The sequence below is a fragment of the Atractosteus spatula genome, chromosome 1, assembly GCF_055471065.1.
Source record: "Atractosteus spatula isolate fAtrSpa1 chromosome 1, fAtrSpa1.hap1, whole genome shotgun sequence".
In the NCBI taxonomy this organism is placed as follows: Eukaryota; Metazoa; Chordata; class Actinopteri; order Semionotiformes; family Lepisosteidae; genus Atractosteus; species Atractosteus spatula.
Genome location: NC_142706.1, coordinates 48,483,983 through 48,509,217, shown reverse-complemented (window position 1 = coordinate 48,509,217; position 25,235 = coordinate 48,483,983). Strand labels below are relative to the sequence as shown.

The window sequence follows — 25,235 nt, the reverse complement described above, 5'->3', positions numbered from 1 at the left end:
TGATGCTTTTCTATTTTCCATTTTTTTTCAATTGATAATGCCATCTTTAGTGTTTATAATACTGCCTTGGCTTTGAATCCTGCTCTAAGAAAACAGCATGATCCCTTGCAGTTTTTTCCAAGGCAAAAATAAATGGACCATACTACAGTTTCAAAGAGATTTAGTGTTATCCTTTAGTGCTTAGTCTTGAATAAGCCCTTGAGTCTCATGTGCTATGAAACACAACTCAGGGATATAAATTAGAATCCCAACATGAAGCAGTGAAAAAAGTTATCTGGTTCTGTTCTGTTCTCTCAGCAACATAGTGACCCCTGTAGACCCCCAGCTGTTTGCATTTACAGTACTGTAAAAAAAGCCTATAATCACTATATCTTTCTAAAAACGTCAGAATAAACCAATTGTTTCTTCTACAGTCCAAAGACATGCTGATAGGCTAATTGGTTTTTGTATAAATTGTCCCTGGTGTACAGGAAGTGTGTGCGTGTTTGTGTTAGTGTGTGCTCTACGCTGGACTGACATCCCTTCCAGGGTTATATCCCGCCTTGTGCCCAACACTTCCTGGGAAAGGCTCTTGGCCACCATGACCATGAATTGGATAAGGGGTTATTGAAAACTGGCCCGACATGAAACTGGTGCAATGCTATGTATGTTCAGTAATGAGCCACATTTCAATTTCAATCTGTACAGGAATGTACAGGTACTTCAGACATGGGGTGTCGACCACAAGTGGATAAAAGCTGTGATGGTTTTCCTCATATTATCAGGTCATACAGTATTTTGTCCCTGTATTTATGCATAGCCTAATATTTCTCCTTAAAGGTGTATACAGTATAATAACATATTAACATTTTAGGAAACACTGGTATTTCAGTAGTAGTTAAAGATAAACATTCCAAGTAATTATTAGTAAGGTCACATTACGATTATGGTACAGTATACTACCTTTTGAGAACATTTTTTAACAACATATTCTCAGTGCACAACAGGGGCATCTGAACCCTAATACAACAAGTGAAGATCCCCATATCTCAATCCTTATGACATCCACACAGGGATAGCATCCCAGCCCCTACTCAAAAATGTGAATCATTAAAAGTCAGACAAAATAAAAGACGAGTTTGAACGAAAATAGATAAGTGAAAGAACAGTGTACATTTTTTATAACGATTTTACAAAATAGATATTGCTCCTCTTGAATCAGTCAAGTGAAGAGCAAGCAGGTACATTCTGGTAATGTCCTACGCTGAAAGACTAAAACAACTGCAATCTTGGACAGAAGAAAATACAAGGGAACATGATTCAAATGCTCAAAGTAATATTAGTTAACTGAAAAAATGCTCAAAAAACAAAGTCAAACAAAGTCAATCCAATGGACAGATGACACAAGTGGTAACATTGTGGCCCTTTGGAACAAGATGCCCAACCATATTGTTAAAGCAGATAGCATCGCATCTTTCAAGAAACAGCTAAATGAGATCCTTGGATCAATTAGTAGTAACCATCAATCCAATTTCAAACGGATTCTTTCCATGAATCTCCTACAGCAACATTTACCCAGTCTTGTAAATTGTGTTTTGGTTTTTTTTGTTTAAATTGTGTTAGATATTTATCTAGAGATCCTCAGATCAATTAGCTAGTAGCAACCAAGCAAGTTAAGTATGCAGAATGGAATTAGTTCATTTGTAATTTGCTGTTGTGCTATTATGTTCTTAATGTTGACATACACAGGGAAGAAAGTGAATGGTAGAAAAACAATTTATCCATGGGTTTTTTGCTGAACAAAAAAAAATCTGTATACATTTCCTTCAGATTGGATTTTGAAACACACACCATTTTAAAATTCAGCATATATAATTCAGCATACCCAATATAAATATGTTTTTTAAATATTGAGTTAATTTATTTCAAAATATATTCTCAAAAAGTTAACTGATCCCAGTAAAACTGACAGAGTAGGAAGCACAGTAATGGTTAATTTAAAAACGTATTTAACATATCTTTTCAACATGATTAATATACAAGTATTTTTTATATAAGTTTCACATTTGTTACATCTTCAAATAGTTTACGTTCTTACTATGAATGCCTCTTTACAACAGTTAGTCAAAGCATTAGGCTGGTGAATTCTTTTAGACATTCTTCTGCAGTAATAGAAAATGTTTAGATTTATTTTGAGCGGTTACAGGTTGTAACAGAATGAATATCCCTTTGCCCTTTAGTAACTTTGTCTGGACCCAAATGACTGCTTTAGGAAGTGGTTTTCCCTGACTGCCCTGACATTTACCATCTGATTCATAAATGTGACCCATTTAATTTGAATTTTATTCCATCAGGCCTTACTGTTCACACAGCAGGGTTATGGGTTCACAAAGACAATATGTTCATAAATAGCTTGTAAATTTGAAACCAGCAAAACTGGAAAAGCAAGTGTTTAGGTGGAAATCATTATTTCAGCTTGAAAAAATAAAATTCCAGAAAGACACTCACCTGGTGCTATTGAATGGCCTAGGGATAGATTTCTTTTTAGAAAATAAAATCCAATTTGTAATATAAAAAATATTTTCAAATTAATAGCAAAGGAGATTCAAAAGCAGGTCTGGCAGTACCAGATGGCACTTAGCAGTCTTAGGGTCATGGACCTTATATCACACAACACGCTGTGCACTTGAAGCATGTTAATTTGTGGAATGATGAATGTGCGCAACAGCCTAATGAAAGCTTTGAAGATCAGTTGCTGTTTATGTTAATTATATTGTACAGGCCAGTCTCTCGGTAGACAGAGCAGCATGGTCTTTCTATCTGTCAGTCTAGTGAGGGAGTAGGGGAATAAGGCCAAGTAATCTGTCAGCATGACAATTAAATACTTTCCTGGCTGACTTAACTTGTCATTATTTTGTGGTAAGCTGGACGACAAAAAAAAAGTTAACAAAGTTTTAATGGTGTTTTCTCAGACCACAGGCATCAGATGGCCATTGGGTGGTTAACTAATATATTACAGTTTCTAGATTATTTAGGGAGTCTGAGCTCAAAGTGTTCTATGATGTTTCTAAACTTGAAAGGGAACAGCAATATTTGATAGGGGTATGCGCTAAACAACTATTAACCTTTAAAGTTGATAATTGTATATTTACACCAGCTATACATGTTTATAATACCATAACAGAGAGGTTTTGTTAACTTGGTCATGAGAATGGTCTTAATTATTAGTTTATAGGGTTGATACTGTATGTGGAGAAATCAGGCTTAGACAAGCTTGCCAAAATGAGACTCCATGCCACAGTGGCATCTACCCAGTCTTGTGAATATCCCCACACTAGTAGAAGTTTTCAAAGCGATCTGACACTAAAACTCAGACAGCACCTGTTACATTCTGTGATCATGATATAACAGAATTGAACCTCAATGTAAGGATAATCCAATTGGGAAAATTAGACAGGAAAAGGTGCTAGAAAGAAAATTACAAATGATAGGAGGTCATTCAGCGCATGCTTAATAAATTAATAATATGTGGCAGTATTTAGGTGTGGATTGCTTAGATGTTCTGAGTGATCATTGAAAGGATCTCAAAATGCATCTATAACTTAAGACATATTGTGCTTAGAATGAGAAAAGATTACACTTCAGACAGGGATAAAAAATATTTACAAGGCTAAACATCATTGAGTGGGTCTGGGTGTGATAATTTCACCTTTTTTCAAAATGCACATTTAAAGTCAGTCTACATGGACGTGTAGCATTTACAGAAGAAGAGCAGAGCTTACTGGGAGTCTTTGATTCTCTAGCTGTTGGAAATGGAGTTAGAAGATCTAATCTGAGATGAGACTATGTTTCACTGAACTATATTTAGGTTCACTTTAGAGCCAGGACATCTGTGTGTTTGACTTTTGTATTCATTGCTAATGTGTACTAATTGCATTTGGTGTAAAATGGCTTTCACGGTGTTAAGAAACTGAAGTAAAGTTCATTGATTGTTTTCCCACTCATACTTGTGATCTTTAAATACTGTACAATTCAATCTGGCTTGTCATTGTGCCTGAAATGGACACAGGCATATTCGCTGACACATCTGTCAACTGGCTAGATAGTTTTTCTTGCATCATACACAAGAGGATTCCCGGGCATTTCTTGATAAGAGTAGGGAGTTATCCCGGCCTTTAATGTGGCCTCCAAATTGTTCCCATGCATGATTGCATTGCACCTGCCCTGCAATGGACTGGCGCCCCGTCCAGGGTGTACCCTGCCATGCGCTCGTTGCTTGCCAGGTAGGCTCCAGCTTACCGTGACACGGTGTGGTATAAAGTGGTTAGGTAAATGACATGACATAAACCAGAGGAGAAACATCAGGATGTAAGCTCTACCCTCCTACCCTACCCTCACACATTCTTCACAATCCAGAAGGCATTTAATCAGAATCAGGTCTGCGAGTTATGTACACTGAGCAACTTTCTAATGAATAGTGTATGTTCAGTGCTACCACAACAGTTTTAAAGTCACAGTGTTTGATTGCACAATCTGCAGGTCCTAGGGCTCAACTAGATCACCACATGAGAGTTTTTCATCAAAGGATTGTAGAGCCCCAGTAGACTGAGTGTTGTAAAAATAAAATAGAAATAAAGATGAGCTCATTTCACTCTCACTGCTGTGTTATGAGTAATAGCAATAAGGAAGAAAATGGCATGTCTTTTGTTAATGTTGAAGGAGGATAAAATAATTTAGAAATATTTGTGATGATATCATTAAAAGTCTTAGAAGCTTTTAAAATATAATTCTAAATATTTTCCACTGTGCTAAGTATTTTAAGCTGCAAAGACGATTCCTTTTTGAGAGCAAGAGTTTCTGTGCCACTAATACTCCCCAAAAACATTTATATATTTATAAATTATGTTCAGAAATGTGTCCATACCAGTATCAATTTTGCTAGCAGATTACTTTTAATTTAACGGTTTGGAAACCAATATTCACAAGTATTAGATTCAAACAACAGCTAATTAATTGAAAGATTGGAAAGATATTGAAAAGCTGTAGTTTGAAAATTTGATCCTTAACTGCAGATTAATTTTTTTTCCTGAAAGAGCACTTAAAAGCTTGGAACTGTGGTTCCATGAAAGCTATACATGATGGCATGCTATCAGTGGAAAATATCCCTATCTCTTTCATGATACTGGAGGCATCCAGCCCATGATTAATCAGGCTTACAAATCATTAGTCTGCTAATGAATTTGAATTTCATTAATATTTTAAGGCTACGCTTTTCAGTACTTAAGGGAGATAAGCAGAGCATGTTTGGACAAGAAATTAATAATTGCTTCTTATGAGCTATTAAGTAAATTTGCTTTTAAGGTAATACATTTTGAATATGTTAGTTTTATTTGGAGAAAACCCAAGAATATACTTCAGTCTGACAAGCTATTGTGGGTTTGGAAGACAAAACACTGTTCTTTTAGCTGACAGGTGCCTTTCAGAAAGAGCATTCTCTGGAAGATTAAATGCAAATACAGTAGCAATTTAGCTGTGAAACTGTAATGATCCACCTCAAGGAAAGTTCTAAGAAAATGTCATGGTTGTCATTTTCTTATCAATTATCTTTGCTAGTGGAAAGAACACTCTACTTTCCATTTAAATTCAGTAAGCACAGCTGAAGGTTTAGTCAACCAAATAAGAAGAAAGAGTATATTTCAAGTAATCCAACCTAAAGTGTGCTGAAGGAGTGGTGGCTGAACTCAAAAGGTGATGACAAATCGTGTCTTAGGAGCTTAGGACAAAACCTTTTTTGTTTGTTTTTCTAGCTTTAACACTACAGTAAGTACTAAGATCCAGGATGATGCCTCTTCCCAGAAGCCTGTGTAAATAAAATAAGTGTCAGCATTCTCAGTGAGGGACTCGTTTGGGTCACATATTTTGAGCCATTTAGATTTTTCCATTCTCCAGCATTGTGAAATGGTCACAGTGAATTAGTAGTCCCATTCTTCCACAATACTTTTGTATTGTCTTGTTAGCCTTCTAAATAAACAAGCAGTTTAGAAGATGAAAGCAACCCCAAGTAATGTAATCGCAACAATGTATTTTCATTCATAAATGTGACTTTTATCTATGTGATTTGATGGACAACCACCTGACCACGCGAATAAGGAAGTTAAAATCTCCCTGCAATAAACAAAAAACAGTGGTAGCGCAAATGGTATAAAGGCCTATGTTTAGAGCTTTTGCGAATGCCGATTGAAAACAAAATTGTAGCTATAAACAGGTTCTGCCTAGATCAATGTTTGCTTGCCTGTGCTTTAACTGTTATTTTATCCCTTATTTCAACTTCAGTCATCCCTTAAGGAGAAAAATAGTGTTGATGTAATTTGTTCCAATCAGTGATTTTTCGATGCATCTGAGAAATTTCTATCAACATCATTTGATCGAAAAACTAGAAAGAATGAAATAACGTGTCGAGTCCAATTTCCTTTGCTATAGTGTTTCCGTTAGTGTTTTTTTTATTATTTTACTGGAATTAAGGTTTTTTTTCCCTCACTTTTTCACTTTACCTTTATTAACAGATTAAATTACAGAACAGTTCCAGTGCTTCAAGGCATTTTCCTCCACTGCTCTTCAGTTCCTTTCAAGATAGAGACCATTCATAATCACAAGCTATGTTTAAGCAAACATATATTTTATTATGATTTTCCAAATATATATTTTCTCCAGCTTTTGATTGACAGAAGATTAACATCTTGTACTGTTTTAATTCCTTTCAACAAATTATGTTTTGCAGCACAGAAAGCAAGCTAATATTTTTTTTAAAAAAGCTTTTATAATACACAATGATGTTGAGCTTGCCAGTGATTCTTCATTTTCTAAGTGGACCACTTAACGTGGTTTATAAATAGAAAATTAATTGAGACACTTATCTTTGTGTGATACTAAGAATTTAACTGGATTTTAAGAAACAACTTACATAAACATGGGCCAAGGTTTATATTTACAGTAAGTGTTCATTTATTTTGATAATTTTCATCTTTAGAAAGATTTTCCCCCTTGACTAGGCAATTACCATTGCTGTTTCTTTCAACAACTCAAAAAGGTCAAGAAAGAAGATCACAATTTATTTAAATGCCCTTAGCACATTATATAATGAGGTGCTCTGTATGTGTAGTCAGAGAGTGATGGATATCCTCTTTCAATGGTTCTAGCAAGAATAGAGGGAATCATTAAATAAATGCAGGACAAATAAAATAGAACATGAAATAGAAATAAACTTACTAAAGAGAAATTCATTGAGATTTCCTTGTGAATATTCATGAAGAGTCTAACTAAAATCCTTTGTCTAGTTTGTACTTTATTATGATTCTATGCTCAATTAATATTATTCCTCTTTTCCCTCTGTTCATTTGTGTATTACTATGAAAAAAATGTTTTCTCGGGCTGTTTTCTTGGTTCCTTTAAACAAAACTGCATTACAGCTGTCTTAATACACTGTACTGTAATCCCTCTTCTCCTCTACAGTACCACATTTAGCAATTGCAGCTTAATTCCCACAAGTTTAACTTCTGCTCTTTTTTCAGTTACTGATGTTTGTTTCCCTCTCACTTGTCTTAATCATTCTTTACCTCTTCCTCTAAAACAATCCTTCTGTCAACATGTACTTACCAGGTCTCTTGGCACTGGCTTACTCACTCCACTGGTGTCCCCCAAGAGTCTGTGTTGGGTCACTTACCGTTCTGTTTATACAAACTCTTTAGAACCCCTAATCTCCCCCCACGGCTTTTCATATCACTTCTATAGTAGTTGGATTTTCTGTTTTCCCTGTGTTACCCTTGACTCCTCCCGTATTAATGCCTGTCGGTCAACCATCTCCATCTGATTACACATCGTCTCAAATTTAACCTTTTTAAGTCCAGCCATCTTTTCTTCTCTTCATCTTCTTCACCTTTTATCAGCCTCTCCATCTGTATTCCTCTTGATTCCATGCCCCTCTCCCCTAGATCCTCTGCCAAGGATCTCAATGTCATTCTTCACCCCTCTCCTCCTCAATTTTCTGTTCTGGTTTGCCTCTGCTGCTTCATCTTGACCAGTAATCACAGGATCAGCTCTTTCCATACTAAGTTGTCTCCATAAACTCTATTGTATTTCAAGCCCTGGTACTCTCTCGCATGGACTCTTGCATCTTCCTTCTGACTGGCCTAGCCAGCACTATTTGCCTTTGCCAAAGCATTTAAAATCTTCCTCATTGAATCTTTTCTTTCCTTTATTTTTCATGTCACACTCTTACTTTTGTCAGATGATTGACATAAATTAAGAGCATTGGTATTACTAACAGTTCGCTGTGGCACTGCACTACTAACATCGTGTCCATTTGAACATTTATTTGCACCCTCTGTTTCCTGTCTTTGGTAGTGGTAATGGAATTATTTGTTTAAGATATTTTTACAGAACTTTTGATAATCTTTATTGTAAAAATATACTATATAAAGAGTAAAGAAATGTCTCATAAATGCCATTTGATCCATCTCGCACTTTCTGCCGTTTGTACTTTGTGCTGCAAAATTGTCAAGTGTTTCTTTTAGGGCCATAGTGACTCAGTTTTCACTATGTGGGTTGCTGTAATTTGTCATTTTTATTGTTCTATCCCGCCAACTGTATTCATTCAAAGGTGCTCATATTTGATTTTCAGAAAACCTTGCAGCCTTTCAGAATATTACACAGTTCTGCTCCATCTCATTTTTCATCCTTTAAAAACAATTGTATTTTGCCTTTGTGTGTCAAGTATTCAGAAGATTTGAATTATCTGAGCAGGTGGTTTCTTAAGATGATCAGTGAATAACAATGCACAAAGATTATATTAAGGCAAATAGCAATAAAAACAGATCTTTTCGTTTCTTAGAGATCTCCAGTTTGAAATATCAGACTGGAAAGTTGCCTCAGTGATGCCTCCTGTAAAAATCTTTAAATAGTTCACCTCTTCAGATCCAAAATACAAACAAAAGGGCTCATCTCAGTGTATTTTTACCTGATTTGGCAATGAATCTACTGAGCAATATACTAATGATACAAGAAATTTAAGAATCAAGATAAAATGTGAAATGTTGTACAGTGTGCAATCAGTTAAATTTAACACATAATGGTATCATTCTTAAATACAAAATGTACAAAAAGGCTGTACTTGCCACATCCTCTGTTGCCTCACATATGAGACTTTATAGTTAGCCCTTCTAACCACTAGATATTATGATTCATACTTTAAACCCAGAAAAATGTTTACCAGGTTGGCCACGAAAGAGTTTAAACATCACAGAGATCCTTTTTTTAATGAGCATAAGCTGGAAACCATTTTAGATTTCCATTCTGGACAATCGTTTTTTTTTCCCACCAATAAATGGAGGTGAAAGTAAAAATATTTTTCATGTTAGAGAAATAAGATTGCTTTCTGTCACAAATAAATAAAACTGGAGTGTGTTGTGTGGATTTCAGGCGCTGAACAAGGGTTCAACTTCTTTTTCTTATGAAAAATACACAGTATTAAAGACTCTGATTCATAGCAGTCCATGCACAGGAAAAGCAAATTAGTTCAGGTGGGATAATCCAGGCAAGAGAAACAGGTGGATGTGGTGATATTTTTTGCCAGTAGAATCATCAAATATGACAGGAAAATATTACTCAGAACTGAGGGATCATAGAACAAACATTAAAGAACTCGGCATATTATTTTATTTTCCCTGAATGGGGAAAGGCCAAACAATTAACTTTTTCTCTGCAATGAACATCACCAAGGTAAATACTGTCACAGCTACTGTAGGCTGTTATTACTCAGTACATGTTTATGTACTGAGTTTATGTTAACAACAAATGTATGAGGATATAGTGAAAAATAATGGGTAGCAACATCTAGATCCACTACTGTTAAGACCTAACTTTACTCAATTTCCTGTTTCTTACTGTATCATTAACATAGCATAATAGAATATTTAAAAGGAACATCCTGTAAAGAGAGGAACTGATTGGAAATTGCACATTGTATGAAATGATTTTCAACTAATGCAACTGTGAAGGTTTCATTGCACAATTAGAATAATGCTGGTACTGATGGGTGAAGAGATTTTTCTGAAAATTGTAATGACAAGTCTTATAGGACGTTTAAACACATTTTCTCCAGTTCAGCAACAGAGGTCGCTCTGTATTAGTGGCTTAGCCGTGGCACTGAGAAGGGTCATATGAAATCCAAATAGGATTTGGACTACACAGCAGGAGATTAGCAATGAGCACACTACAATTGCCCTAGCCAAATGCTTTCCTTATATAAAATGTGCACAAGATAACTCAATGTATTAATGTTATTTATTATTAATGTACTGTATCAGTGACTGATATAAGGCCAAAAGCACATATTGGCAATAAGATATGTGGAAGCCTGATTCTGTACTAGTTTGTCTGTATGGATCACATTACATTTCCCAGATGGAAGGAATGTTGGGTATTTGTATTAATTCATATTGTATTATAAATGCATACTGTATAATTATGGTTTTCTGGAAAAAATCCAGGAAATCAATAAACTATATCAGACACTTCATTCTGAAGGTTGCAGCTGAATTTCTGATGTGTTGTGACATGAGGCAAACCCCAGATCCACATCAATTAACCCCTCTCCTGTATTCCTATAGAGATCACAAAGCAAAGCTTGTGGGTAGAATGCCGTCTCCCAAAATCTTCTGTTGAAATTAATAGGATGGCTACAAATACATTTTTCAATGAATAAAGCACCCTACACGATAATTCATATTCACCACTATTTTAAGTGATTATTTACAGCACACTGCCTTTTTATTTGGGAAAATTGAAAGCAAATGTAGATCTTAAATTAAAAAAAAACACAATGAGTCACTGACCTCACTTTAAAACTATTAAGAGCAATTCCTTGCCAAACATATTTATTATGCATTTATGTTCAGTTGACAGCTGACACCACTATATTTACAGAGAACTAGTTATCGTTTGTTAATTAAAAGCGAGCAACTTATGGTTAAATGAAGAAAGTTGTTTTTAAAGTTACAGCACTTCATACTGTTGTGTCCTGCTGGATGTTTGACTTTCACTTTTTTCCCTAGGCTCCACTTGATTTTTTGGCTTAATCTTAAAGCTAAGTGGTGTCTACTCCATTCCAATTCTCCCTTTGGCAGATTACTTTGATGATAATTTGGATGTTTAAGGCAAAACTAAATAATCTAAATATTGTACAAGCAAGGAATAACATGGAAATTTGTAATATAATCATCTTATACTGTATTAAACTATTATTTAACCTCGTAAGAGATTTAACCTGTTGAGAACAAATTCTTATCTACAATACAATGACAATCTGGCCATCAGGGTTACATTATTGTTTCACAGAAAACAAAGCATATTTAATCATACAACTGAAAACAACTTCAAATACAAATGTGAACGGCTTCACACAATAAAAAGTGCTCTAGTCATAATCAATAGAAAACTGAAAAGACTTGCATTCAGGGTTAATAGGAGGATCAGTCTAATACACATTTTATTTTCAGATACTGTCCGACAGCAGAGTAAACGGCAATAAACTATGAAGACGGAGGTACTTTCCTGCAGAAGTTTAAAATGAACTTTAATCGATAAACCATCTGTCTAGTGTTAATCAATCTAAGAATTATTATAATAATAACTGCATAGTAATTTTTCTCATCCACCTGGGTGACACTCAACAGCTGTTATGCATAATAATTATTAATTTTGTGAGCATTATGAGTCATAATTGGAAAAAAGGCCATACTGTCAAAAATGGTTTTGCTTACTATCTAATGCATACACACATTAAAGAAAGAATTATCTGCCATTAACTTTCTTACTTGCTATGACCCAAACTGTGTAACGATTTATCATTGTTGGTAATTGCTAGAGTTTGGTAATAATTTAATATGAAAGAGTACTGGATACTGCATTATTTAATTGGATTCCTCTTATAATATGAAAATGTTTTTCAATAAAGGTTTAGTAGGATCACTGGATAATGAATACCATATTGCCTATGGAACATTTAATTTCTTTGGTACTATTTAAGATATCATAATAAGAGGTAAAGGTTGATGTGAAAAACAGTCCTTGGTTTTCCTTTTAACGAATCTGACGCAGTAGACAATCTGTATCTAATAACAGAAACACAGGTCTCAACTATCAAGCACAGCAGTTCACTACGCTGTAACATCAATCGGTAAACTCAGCCGGCATGTTTTCCCCCTTCAGCAGGGTGAGACTGCTGAGTAAAGCAGTTAGTTCTCCAGCATGCATTCAGCACAAAGTACAACACCAATGACAGAAATCTTCAGCACACCCCTTGCGTAATTTTTATTAAACACTGGTTTATCTCCATCAGCCTAATGACACGTGTAACTGTAATTGTAACTAATGTAACGTTGCGGAAGTGGGAGGAGCTGCAGAGCGCCGGTAAAAGTCGATGCCCCGTGTGAGGTTAGCGAAAAACGAGCAGCTATGCACCGCGGCATCCAGGCTGGACTTACATCATCTAACGGGATCCAGCCTGGGAAAAAAAAAACCGTTTAGCACAGCGGTAACCATATTGGACTTCCCTTATTTAACGGGGTCCAGTCTGGATGAGCAGGGAGCGCAAGGCCAAAACACAAGAATAAAAACTCAACCTGTAAAAAAGGGTCATACTGCCCCGGTGGAGATGCACAGCGGGGCAGGCAAAAAGAAAAGAGAATGAAAGGAGAATGACGGCCTTAGGCTCGGTCACAATCCCCTCCGTTACTGTCGCTGGAATGGTCCTCCTCCTTCCGGGTGGGGTTGGGGGAGGCGGAGTTTCGGGTCGTCCTTCTGGGAGGTGTTTTAAAAAGCCCCCCCAGCTGCGGCTTGTCATAAATTAGCCAGAATAGCTGTGGTTGCGAAGCTTTAGGTAGGCTGGATTGTGCAAGCCTGGAATGGAATTTATCAAGGACACCAAGGTTAAGACCTTAGACTACTCTGAGCCTTTTTTATAACTTTAATTTAATTTTCTGTTATGTAATTTTATTATGTGATTAAATGAATTTAAAATCAGAGAAAACAGAGTATTGGAAAGCCCTAAACTTGTATTAGAGGAGCAGCTGATGTTTTTTCTATCTTTATACTGTAGAGAATAACAGTGGTAAAGAGTTTTATTAAATGTAGTTGTACGTATTCTGAAAAAAAAAACAGTGCAGCTGTATCCTACATTTCCTCTGATGTTGCTAGATTGTTGTTCAAAATAATAGTACCAAAACAAGCAAGTAATATACCCTTTTATGGACTTCAAATCATGCCAGTTATATTCTAGGTAAATTGAAGATGTTACATTTTAGATGCAGGAACTTAAAAATAAAACCTCCATATGTTACTCAACTTGTTTCCATAACACAGTTAAAATATATACGTTAATGGTGTATAGTTAATGTTTTGCCCTATGGATAAATTAATCTGTAATTTTTAAAAGAAAATTGGCACAAACACACACATACAGTATACTGTATATATATATAGTTACAAGCTAGGGAGTATGAATAATTGAATAAACATGGTTAATATTATTTAATAAAATCACGTCCTGACACTAGCTTGACTGGCAAGCAAACTGTAAAAAATGCTGACAATTAAGCATTCCCTGTAATAGACACATATTTCCTTTCCATTCTTGCACAGTGAGGTAACAAAATAATACACCAGGCATCAAACTTACCAATACAACAATTTAATTACACACAACATTAACTCCTGTTTTATACTGATATTTACAAGACTGTGAGTACCAGGCTGTGCCTACCTCAATTCAACAACTGATTCATGAATACCAAAACATAGGAAAAAGGGGAACCTTCTTCTTACAAAAGGAACTATGCAAATCACTTCATAATACAGAAGTAAAACAAATGCAAACCTTATAGTGCATGACTAGGCAAATTAACAAAAAAGCAATCAAAATAAGGTAGATGGAGGCCACAGAAAGAAAAAAACTTATTTCCACAACTACTGTATAAGGCAATAGTCCTTTACATAAAACCTAAAATCAGTCTTTTCATTGCTCTGTATGTCTAATCTGCCAAAATGTGGAGCCCTTGCTTAGGGTGGAGCTAAACGTTTAGACACCCCTTCCATCTCCTAATACGAACTAAAGTGAGCAATGCAAGTGAATGACGTGACCTTCTTTGACCCAAGCTGAAAAACTCTTTTCCTACCTGTACATTTTCAGGATATTCTTCTTCTTTTTCACAACAACAAGCAGCTGTTAAGATTAAAACAGAACAGGAAGGAACATAATGTGCAAGGTTGCTGATGATATTGGGCTGCCACAGCAGTGCAGAACCATGAATTCTGCCCATTTTATCATGCTTGCCCTGTGTACTCCAGGAAAGAAGAGCCTTCATCCGGTAACCAATAGTCTTGTCAACAGTATGTGAGTATTAGGATTTGGCAGAAGAGGTTAAATTATGTAAAATGGGCATAGAGCCAGGCTATATTTCATGTCATTTGCCAAACAGCTTTATTCCACACGGTGTCACGGTAAGCTGGAGCCTACCTGGCAAGCAACGAGCGCAAGGCAGGGTACACCCTGGACGGGGCTCCAGTCCATCACAGGGCAAGTGCAAGCCAATCATGCATGGGGACAATTTGGAGGCCACAGTAAAGGCCGAAGGGGGCAATTTGGCCCAGACACTGGAATAACTCCCTACTCTTCTCAAGAAATGCCTGGGGATCTTTAATAACCACTGAGAGTCAGGACCTCTGTTTAACGTTTCATCAGAAAGACAGTGTCCACTACAGTATAGTGTCCCCACCACTAAACTGGGATATTAGGACCCACACAGACCGCAGGGTCGGCACGTCCCCGGTCCCTCTACCACCACTTCCAGCAGCAACCATAGCTTCCCAGGAGGTCTCCTATCCAGGTACTGACCAGGCTCAACCCTGCTAAGCTTCAGTGGGCTGCCAGTTGAGAGCTGCAGGGTGATATACTGTATATACATAAGCAATTTTAGGTGCAAATAATCTTGCTTTTGAGGTCAGAGCTTTGACAGTGACCTCTAAATCAGATGTGACTGTGTGACTTAAAATCCTGTCATGTCTCAAATGGTGTGTGCCTGAAGGAATGGAGAGCCTCTCAAGCAGAAAGAGACAAAACATTGATAGAGTTTTTATTTTCCCACCTACGGATATGTTTAATTTTAGGTATATACCTAGAGGAGACATCTTTTGGCCTACTTTCATATACTGTATACACCCCTCTGGTGATTACACAGACTTTGGTCTTCTAAATGTAATAAAGACAAGCGCTGTTTCTGTTATGTCAGATTACCATTGAAAATATATACCTTATATATATTTTTTTCTATAGCAATTCATTAAATTCCAAATTTTGCTTTTTTTTATATTTAGTTGTCCGACAGCTTAAACTTTTGAAAGGAAATACTCATTTGAATCACAATTTCAAGTGCACACTGAGCACATTTCAGTACAGATTTCTAAGGCATGTTTAGTGGTACACTATCCCAAGAAGCTGCACATCAAAAAGCCCAAATTCCTCATTCATAAAAGAAATGTAGTTTGCCTTGCTTAAAACAAATAAAGGGGGTCCTGAGTGGCTCAACCAGTAAACCTGTTGCCAGGCATTCACCCAAAGTAAAGGGTAAGCCTTATAATCCAAAATGGCTGACTGATTAGGATTGATCAATTAATAAAGAAAACACTTCCATTTAAAAAAAATGTAAATTTAAATTTAAATACTGTTACCTCAAATACATCTCATTTTCTTAATGTTTTTTAGATATCACATCTTCCTTCCTGTGCATTTTCTCATGTGTTGTAGATAGATGATTAATGAATATGCAAGTACCTATAGCAAGATTTTATAGAGCTGATTGCATCTCAAGTACAGTATCTCTCACACTTGGGGATGCAATGCTTGTTCTTGTTTTTAGAACCAATATGGAAGAGATATGACAGCCAGACTTATGCCCGATTAATTGCTTGCTGTCTTTCTCTATTTAAGAGCTACTACTCTGACTCATGGCCTGATAATAAATACTGTGTGTGTCTGTAATTACTTACTGTAGAAAATTTTTAGACAAGACTAATTACAAAATTTGATGATTCCAGTTGCTGTTCCAGTTAGCATTATTATTTGGGCAAATCAAACCAGTTACCGGTGAAGTTAAATTTCTTGCTGTACCTGATATTGATACTATTACTCTATTACTGTTTGTAGGAATATATGCAAACTTTGCCTTCATTACTGATTATAGACAGTAAGATCAAGACCTTTGAATGGCATGACTAGTGTTTCTTACTACATTATTTTATTGGACACTATAGGACAACAGTGCAGTACACAATAGCATCTAGAACATCTGTCATTTTGTGGGCTGGGACAGAGGTAAAGAGTATTTCATTTCATCCAAAATGAATCAGTCACTGCTGTTGGATACATCCTACTGTGATTGCTATGACCTACAATGTGATGCAGCTAGCAAAAACTTAATTTTATCTGCTGACTGTTTTCTGTCTGTATCAATCAAGGGACATTGCTTATCTTAAACATGAAGTACTGTAAGCTACAGCATATATAGCACATATTGAGCCTGATTTGGATTTTGCAATGGGTTGCCACAGTCTTTCCATATCAATCCAGGGTGCCATTATTTCTCAACTCTCACGACAACAGTTAGGACATGTAATTAATGTGATGCAAAGGCTTTATCGGTGTATCACAGAAATAAGCACGTTACCGATCAGGCACAAATATGCAAGAAGCAAAGACATGTTTTTGAGTTTCATTTTTCAAAAACAGCTGTTTCCTGTGATTACTACAGTCTAAGTAATCTAATGTACTGTTAGTTGTTATTCATAATTGTGCCACTATAAATCTGTATATTAAGACATTATGATTTAATAGGAAATGATTTCACAGAGCATGATAAAAAGTAATAATGAACAATCTAATGTTAATTTAGGCAAGCAGGCCTAGACTACAGATAACCAGGAAGCCAAAAGCTACGGTTTAAATGTCACAGAATAATTCTGTGTTGAAAATTCTGATTCTTAGCAAATATAAATATAAACTGCTGACTTTAATTTTCACAAAACAAGTCAGTGCATAAATTATAAAACCAATTTCTTCTTTTTTATCAGAAGCCATTAAAAGTCAGAAATTTAGAATAAGCATACATCAGTTTTTGCAACAGATAATTTTGCAATAATTTATAGAAATTCTTATAAAGTCAACATTTGTGAAAAAGACTAGCTATATTTAGCTGAATTTGACATTAGGTTACTTTGATGACTTTGTCCACGTTAACAATGCTGGGCATTAACTCATTAACATACAGTACTTGAGCTTGGTAACTTAATTATCTTAAATGGAAACTGAGGGTTTTATGAGTAAATGCTTCACGTTCATAGTTCTTATGTAGTATTGACTAAATTTGTTACTTGTATGTTGATGTCAGACACTTAAGAAAAGGCCCATTATTTAAAATTTTAGTATCCATATGGCGAACAAAGTAGCTCATATACAGTACAGGACAGTACATAGTATATGAAAAGCTGGACATTCAGGGGTGTGACAGAAGAATAACTTCTATTATTCCAAAGAGTCAGAACAAGAATTTTAACACAAAAGTGCATATATCTGATTTCAGATTTTGCAAAACACATTACATCATTAATCTTCAGATGTACTGCCTCAGATAAGGTTAAGTTTCAGCTGGGAAAATTGGGCATTTCACATTAAAATCTAGTGTATGATAATGAGGTTAACAACCACATTTAATATTACCTTGAGAACTAAATTTTCCTTTCTCTGAATGCCTTTCCCCTTTATCATGTGTTAGTGCACTCTTGTCACTAAATTAGATAGGTACTTGGTAAAATGACTAAATTGTCAGACGATATTCATGGCATTTTCCATTACTTTCAATCCATATAATTTTCCACATAATCAAAATAATTTTATTGGTGCTGTTTTTTGTGTGATTGTTATTACCTTTGAGTTAGGGGTAGGAGCATGGTTCAGGCTAAGGTCAAAATAAGTCTTGTTGCTGATGTGCAAATATTCCATAGAACATGTTAGTTTTTGTCACTATTATCACTCTCTTAATGTATTAGCTCAATCAAACTCTAAGACAGACAAGAGAAGTGATTTACATACCCTAGTGAATGATTCACAGCAACTCACTTACCCATGGAGGATGATAACTCATCTGTAACCACGGGACAGTGGGGAACCCCCAAAAGAAACTTAAAAGACTCCACAACACCAATGAATAAGTACTTTTAGCAAACTAAAGATATAATACAATTGATGATATAGTTAGCGGATGCATGAATTGCCTCCTCGTCTTCGTTTTTGTTCTCAGGAAATGAAAAGTTTGAAGGACATGTTCATTGCATTTCTAAATCAACCAAAGGTGCAAAGAATGAGAAACAGTGTAGAACAGAAACATTCTACAGTGAGCAGTGAAGTAATGGCCAGAAAGCATTTAGTTTTAAAGCTGGCTGTTAGCTCATTGAGAAAGTGGTGTACTGTAGAAGCCAGCGGTACGCCACTCACTGTCAACAGGTTCTGAGGGAATGGCTGTCCAACTTGAATGTAATTTGTAGTACAAAAACAGAGATTTGAAAGAGCCATTTGTGGAGACTGATTTGATACAATGAATGAGTGAAAACTTTGTGGTGTGATGCTCTGGAGAATAGAAATGTGAGAAGGTGACACTGTGTACAGATTAAGAGATACAGTACTATGATATGACTTGTGAAACATATGTTGGAGGTCCTGAATTTCTGAAAAGGATGAGCCTGCAAACGTATTCCAGTAACAGGAAAATGAGTGGTGCATATTAGAACCCATCTGAGATGTTTGGGAAGGTTTATGTTACGGCTGCTACTCGCCGCAAGCACCTAATCAACCCTAAGCGCCGCTGCAAAGGTAACTAATTATCCCCAGCTTTCCACCACCAGCTTACTTCCATTTAAACCCTCACTTCACATCACACTGTGCCCAGTATTGGTCTCTCTCTCTGGAGTTCATACCTCACCTTCGCTAAAACTTTTCTGAACAGAAACCACGGCTTTGAACCTGAACTTGTCCTTAGGCCACGGCTTCAGTCTCACGGATCGGATTGTTATCGCCTCAAGAAATCTCTCATCTTCTTAGTTCTTCGCACAGGGTCCAATTTATATTAAGGCCAGCTGGGCCTAACACTTTATGATAAGGTTTAGAGATTAAAAGACCTTTTATTTTTAATGTGTACCATGGATATACAGTATGACTAAGTGAATGATAACAGATTTTGGATCAATGTGGAACCTCAAAAAAGAGTGGGAAATTTGCAGTAGTACCCTACTAAAGTACAGAGGAATCCAAGAGGATGCCTGAGATCAGGGGGTTGCAAACTGTTTCCCTCTGTAAAGACACTAAGCCAATGAACAGTGAGACTCCTGGATACAGTTGGTGGTCTTTGGGAGACAGAGGGCAGATATTATAGAAAAAGATGCCATTGCGGGAGCAGGAGCTACAGCCTTTAATTTAACACGCTTGTTTTCAGTGAATAACAATATTGCAACAAGCTCTTATCTTGTGAGCTCATACCAAGTAGACCTTGGTTTACTGAAAAGGATACTCTTCCACCTGTGATGAGGCTATTATGGACAGTATTAGGAACCGCAATCCACACAACAGGCCAACTGTTGGCTGTGAAAATTATTGAGCTGGATGTCTCCCAACCTAGTGGAGACTCAAGTTGGTTCCCCTCCAGATGGTGATAGCAGAGAGGGAAAAAGATACAGAACCCAGTTAGGCACATGTTTTTTTTAATGATTTTTGCTATTACACAATGCCTTCATACATTTAGATTGTTAGAAATCTACCATAATGTAATATGACACTTATTACATTTTCTCTTAAATGGAGAAATCTGTCAGTATTATTTAATTTGTTGCAAGTTAAAAGATTCATCTGCAGTCGGCAAATGTAGAAAGATGATTAAGTAAAGCAGCTGACATTTGCACAGACAAAGGCAGTGACAGGGACAGTAGTTATGCATTAAATATGACTAGAGTAATACTGCATATTTAGCCAGTTCAAGCCACAAACTGTTTTCACAGCTGTGGAAATTACTTTAGGCATGGCATGAGCTAAAGAGTCATCTTATTAGTCTAGGCTTGATATGCATGCTTGACATGACACTTTGACAAATTAAAGCCACGATTAAAGCATTAAATACTGTACTTATTGTAAAAGCTTTAGTATCATATTCCTTTATTAGTTTATTCTTCCACTATGTTTGTAAAATATTAGAAAAGGCTGTTTCATCTTAATATCACAGAGAAATAAACATGTAACACTGTGGTTACACTGTTATTCAGCTGACACTAAGTAGTTTGAAAGCAAAATTTAATTTGGACTTGTCTTTTGCAGTCTTTTGCAGTCCCTAAGCAGAAAACAAGTCTTCAAAGCAATGTTAGTAAACCTCACGTGGTTTAGGCACTGATACAACATTTCACACAGTAAAAAAATGAACCTAATTTCCAATTATACAAACAGTGGGCAGAATGTGTATTTTGTTTCAGGAACGTACTATGTGTTTTATTTGCATTTTAGTTGTTGGTCATTTACAGCCTTGTAAATGTTTCTGGCCCAGAATGTCAGCCATCTTTGCTTGTGCCAAAACTTTGAATCTCTTCTCACAATGTGATTTTTAAAATTATTTAAACACACATTTGAAAAGGTCTGTCATTAAAAATACTGTACTTTTTTATCAAGTCATTTGATTTTATAGTCTAGGTAATAAATTCTAAAATATTGTCAGAAATATTTGATTTTTCTTCTTTTGTAACTACTAGAAAGTACACGTGAATATATTTAAATATGCATTTAATCAGAGTATGCAGAAAAGCAGATCTGTCACAAAATTGTAAGCTACCATACATGTAAAGGATTTTCAGGCACCATGCACCAATTTTATCAATAAAGTCAGAACATCCAGTCTTTCAAAAAAACAAAACAAACGCAAAAGAACAACAAAAAAAACACCTAATAGTATGAATAAAATATCTGTTATTGTATATGCATTTTCAGCTCAGAAATGCACTGTAATATGATTTTTAAGGCAACATATTTTGTCTGCACTGTTGGATAGTAATGGTAAATAGTCACATTTACTTCTGTTTTGGACCACGAATCGCACTCTGTCTCACAAGCACCATCGCATTCCCACGTGCAGCAAGCACTCACTACCTAATTAAGTTCACACTCTTTTCCTATTTCAGCCCCCTCTTCACATCTTCCCCTCACTTGCTATTGAGGACTTCTCGAGAAGAGCTTACCCTACGTACCACTGTTGTTCTACTTACTAGGCTTTTGACTAATGCTCACGAACCTCGGACTACTCCTTGCATAGCGATTCGGATACCTTCGCTAGATTCATCTCTTCGGCTTCGCACAGGGTTCTTTTGTTACCAACAGACAACTCCCTCTACTCCTCTTCTACTGTCATGTCCCCGTTTCAATGCTCATTAGGATACCATCCCTAATACCTAGTACCCCTTCAGTTCGATAGCACATCTCCTCCATTCAGAAGCTATGGAAGAAGGCCCAGCTTACCCTCCTGAGGACTGCCTGCCATTACAAATCAACAGCAGACTGACATAGAAGACCCTTTCCTAGACTTAGAAGAGGGCAGTTAGTTTGGTTATCAACCCAGAACTTCCCTTCTGCGACAGCCATCTTACAAGCTAGGTCACCGCTTCATTGGTCCCTCCCGGTTGGTTTCCCAGGTAACCCCGGTCTCCTACCATCTTGCCCTTCCCCCTGCGCTCTGCATCCTTTTCACGTTCCACGTCTCTCTCCTCAAGCCTTCACAGATCCTCTCTGTCAAACCACAACCCCCCCCCATGCTCCATTGGTGGTTCAACCGCATTTACTGTTAATAAGATCATGGACTCCTGTTGGCACAGGGGATCGCGGCAATACCTAGTGGACTGGCTGGGATACGGTCCTGAAGAGAGATCCTGGATTCCTGGTAGCCACATTCTAGACAAGTCTGTCATCAAGGACTTCCATCGCTCTACGGTGTCAGGAGACCCCCTGAAGGGGGGGTACTGTCACGAATCGCACTCTGTTTCGCAAGCACCATCGCATTCCCATGTACAGCAAGCACTCGCGCCCTAAATACGTTCACACTCTTCCTATTTCAGCCCCCTCTTCACATCTTCCCCTCACTCGCTATTGAGAACAGCTTACCCTACGTACCACTGTTGTTCTACTTACTTGGCTTTTGACTTTTGCTCACGAACCTCGGACTACTCCTTGCCTAGCGATTCGGATACCTTCTCTAGATACTAAGATTAATCTATTCGGCTTCGCACAGGGTTCTTTTGTTACCAACTGACAACTTCCTGACAGACCTGATGTACAGAGTACATTTCAGAAGTATTTTATTTCCTACTTTGTTTATTTCCATCGTACAGAATTTACCAATAATAAACAGTGCTTTAGCTGTGTGTAAGGTAGCCAGTTGTACATTTTATTTTTCTTTCTTCAACCCCAGGTCCTCCAGGAAAGCGAGGAAGGAGAGGCAGAAATGGGGAACCTGGTAAGTTCACATTAATTCATCATTCTTACCTTCATTCATTATGGAACTATCAACAGGAAAACCTGAAAAATTTATATTGCATTTCTTCCATGAAAATGAAAATGTTCTATGATTGCTTGCTATGGTTATTTCCATAATCTGACTCACTGTATATATGACCATGACCTTGATTTCTAGAAATTATTGAAATGGCATGTGCTGTATTTACAATTTAAGAGCATAATTACAGCTGGTTGCAAAATACCACTTTTTATTTTATTGTTATTGACAATATTCAGAACTTATGAATGAGGAAAAAAGGAGCAACATCACAGACATTATTGTGTCCTGTGTGGAATAAATGTTTTTTTTTATTTTGTGAACCTGCATTTTTTAAGAAAAAGTATTCTATTGAGGCAGAATATATATAGTCATTGAAAACAATAACTCACTTTGAAGGTTATTGATTTTTAAATTCTCTTGCTATTGACTCAGTGAAATGGTCTGGCTGTAAGATCTATTCATCCATCCCTTTTCTTACTGCTTTATCTAATACAAGGTTGTGAGGAAGCCAGAGCCTATTCCAGCAAGTATAGGCACAAAAATGTTCCAACTTCTCACTCTTTTTCTTGATATCTGAAGTTCTAAATTTCCACTGTTAGATTGTTTTTCCTCAGTGAAAAACAATGCAATTAAGTTTTTAAAGTCTTCTTAATATCTTAATATATGTTAATCTGATAATCTTTACATGTAGTTTAAATGTTTGGTCTTTTTGTTTTTTAACAACAGTTGTTTTTGTTTTCCACGAAGTTGGGAAAACCTTGCAACCTTGTGGAAAGTGCTGTTAATCATCATAGCCATTGGAGTTCCTAATTGTTTTCATTAACTGAGAATGAGGTCGCATCTAAATAGTGTACAAAATGGTTATATTAACTATTAGACATACTTGCCGGTTACTATTAGGAATATGGATCTCACTTAAAAAAGGTCCAGTGCATTACATCATTTCATAACAAACCCACATCCAGCTATGTTAGAAAGACATTTATTCATTTGTATAATGTGGAGAGTGTCAAAGAGCTTGATGTCAGCCAAAGTGTCATCCAATGATTTTGGTAGGACATCCAAGTGACTGACTAAAAAAATTGATGGTATGAGATGAGAAGTGAATAATAGCCAAATAGAAGAGCAGATGGCCACTATGTGGTCCTTCACATGATGTAAAACCAAGGGCAGCTGTTGCAGTATTCCACGAGGACCTTACAATAGTCACTGTAGACTCTTTTTCAATACCAACCAGTCAAGAGCTTGGTGAATGAAAGATGACTCTCACAGAACCAGTCATTATGCGTCTTTACAGACTTTAAAAAATGGTTGAGAGCATTGTACTCTACCTTCTACCTTCACTCTACCTGAAATTTAGGTCCCAGGGTCACAGATTTTTTTACCTTGGTAATGAGTCAGAAAATGAGTACAGGAAGTGGAGAAGAGCAGGATGTTGCTGTATATTTTTTCAGTTCAAAGAGGAAATTGTTTGCTTTATATATGAACTCAACAATAGCTGCAAGGTAGCATTTTGTTTTAATGGACACTTAGTCTCACCTACAGTAGCTTACACACTTTAAAAATTCATTGGGAATAGAAGAATCATGATGCTATTCTGCTGGAATACATCGTATTGCATGCATAGGAATTATAGTTGTATTTTTTCCAAATAATTTTCTTTGTCCTTTTAAGTAATAAATTACTTTCATTATTTAAACACATGTTAATGTGTAGAATTAATAAAGTAGTTACATTGTTTAAACCTGCTAAAGATTTTTTCTTTCTTCTTTAACTTAAAACAAATAATTATTTATCAAATCCTTTCAACACAATTACTACCATCTTTTCTACTCAATCGATTGCTATCTAATTTGAATCAAATTTGAATTAATGATGTATTATCTAGATAAAATGATGCAGATTTTTTATTTTCATGCAGATGAGTGAAAACATGAGGTCAAATTAAGGAATTGGGTGAACTACTGATTATATTATTTGGTTGCTTTTCTTTTTCAGTACTAATAAATAAAAGAGCAATTTAATTTTTTTGCACCTCTTGTTACCATGAGTGCAGTGAATAAATACTTAATTAAGGGTTAATTCAATGACATTATGCAACAGAAACCTTTCAAAATAAATTAGTTTCACACTGAGCCTGTTTCTATACTTCAGTTCAAATAACTGGTGAACAGAACACATTTAAAGACCAAAAAATGTCAAAAACACTGAAGACAGAACCCTGAATACCCATGAAGAACATTGTTCTATTTTCCATAAATAAAATAGTATGTAGCTGTAGTCTATTGGTAGGTGAGTGTTTTATGAGCCACATATGCAAAAGGTGCATATTTATACAAGAAAATAAAAGCTATAATGGGAAAAAGCACTGCAAATATTTTACATATCAGTTTAATGTGTTTGGAAAACATTAACTGAATAAATATTATTTCCTGTAGTGACATTGCAATGCAAAGCAGCATGCATAGTGTACGTTGAAGTTTTGATTAAAGAAGCCTCTTAAATTAACCTTGAGATGAACGTAGCTTTTTTGTCCGGTGAAATTTTGTCTCATTTCCTCTGCCGAAATCTTCA

At 36.2% G+C, this 25,235-nt stretch overlaps 1 protein-coding gene across 1 annotated transcript in view; it reads left to right on the top strand.

Annotated features, from left to right (window-relative positions):
- Positions 1–25,235, top strand: part of LOC148841002 (collagen alpha-1(XXV) chain-like) — a 117,535-nt gene that overhangs the window by 91,110 nt on the left and 1,190 nt on the right. Inside the window, exon 3 of the mRNA XM_088920793.1 lies at positions 22,575–22,619. Within this exon, the coding sequence (XP_088776919.1) occupies positions 22,575–22,619 (45 nt within the window). The remainder of the gene's footprint in view (positions 1–22,574; positions 22,620–25,235) is intronic.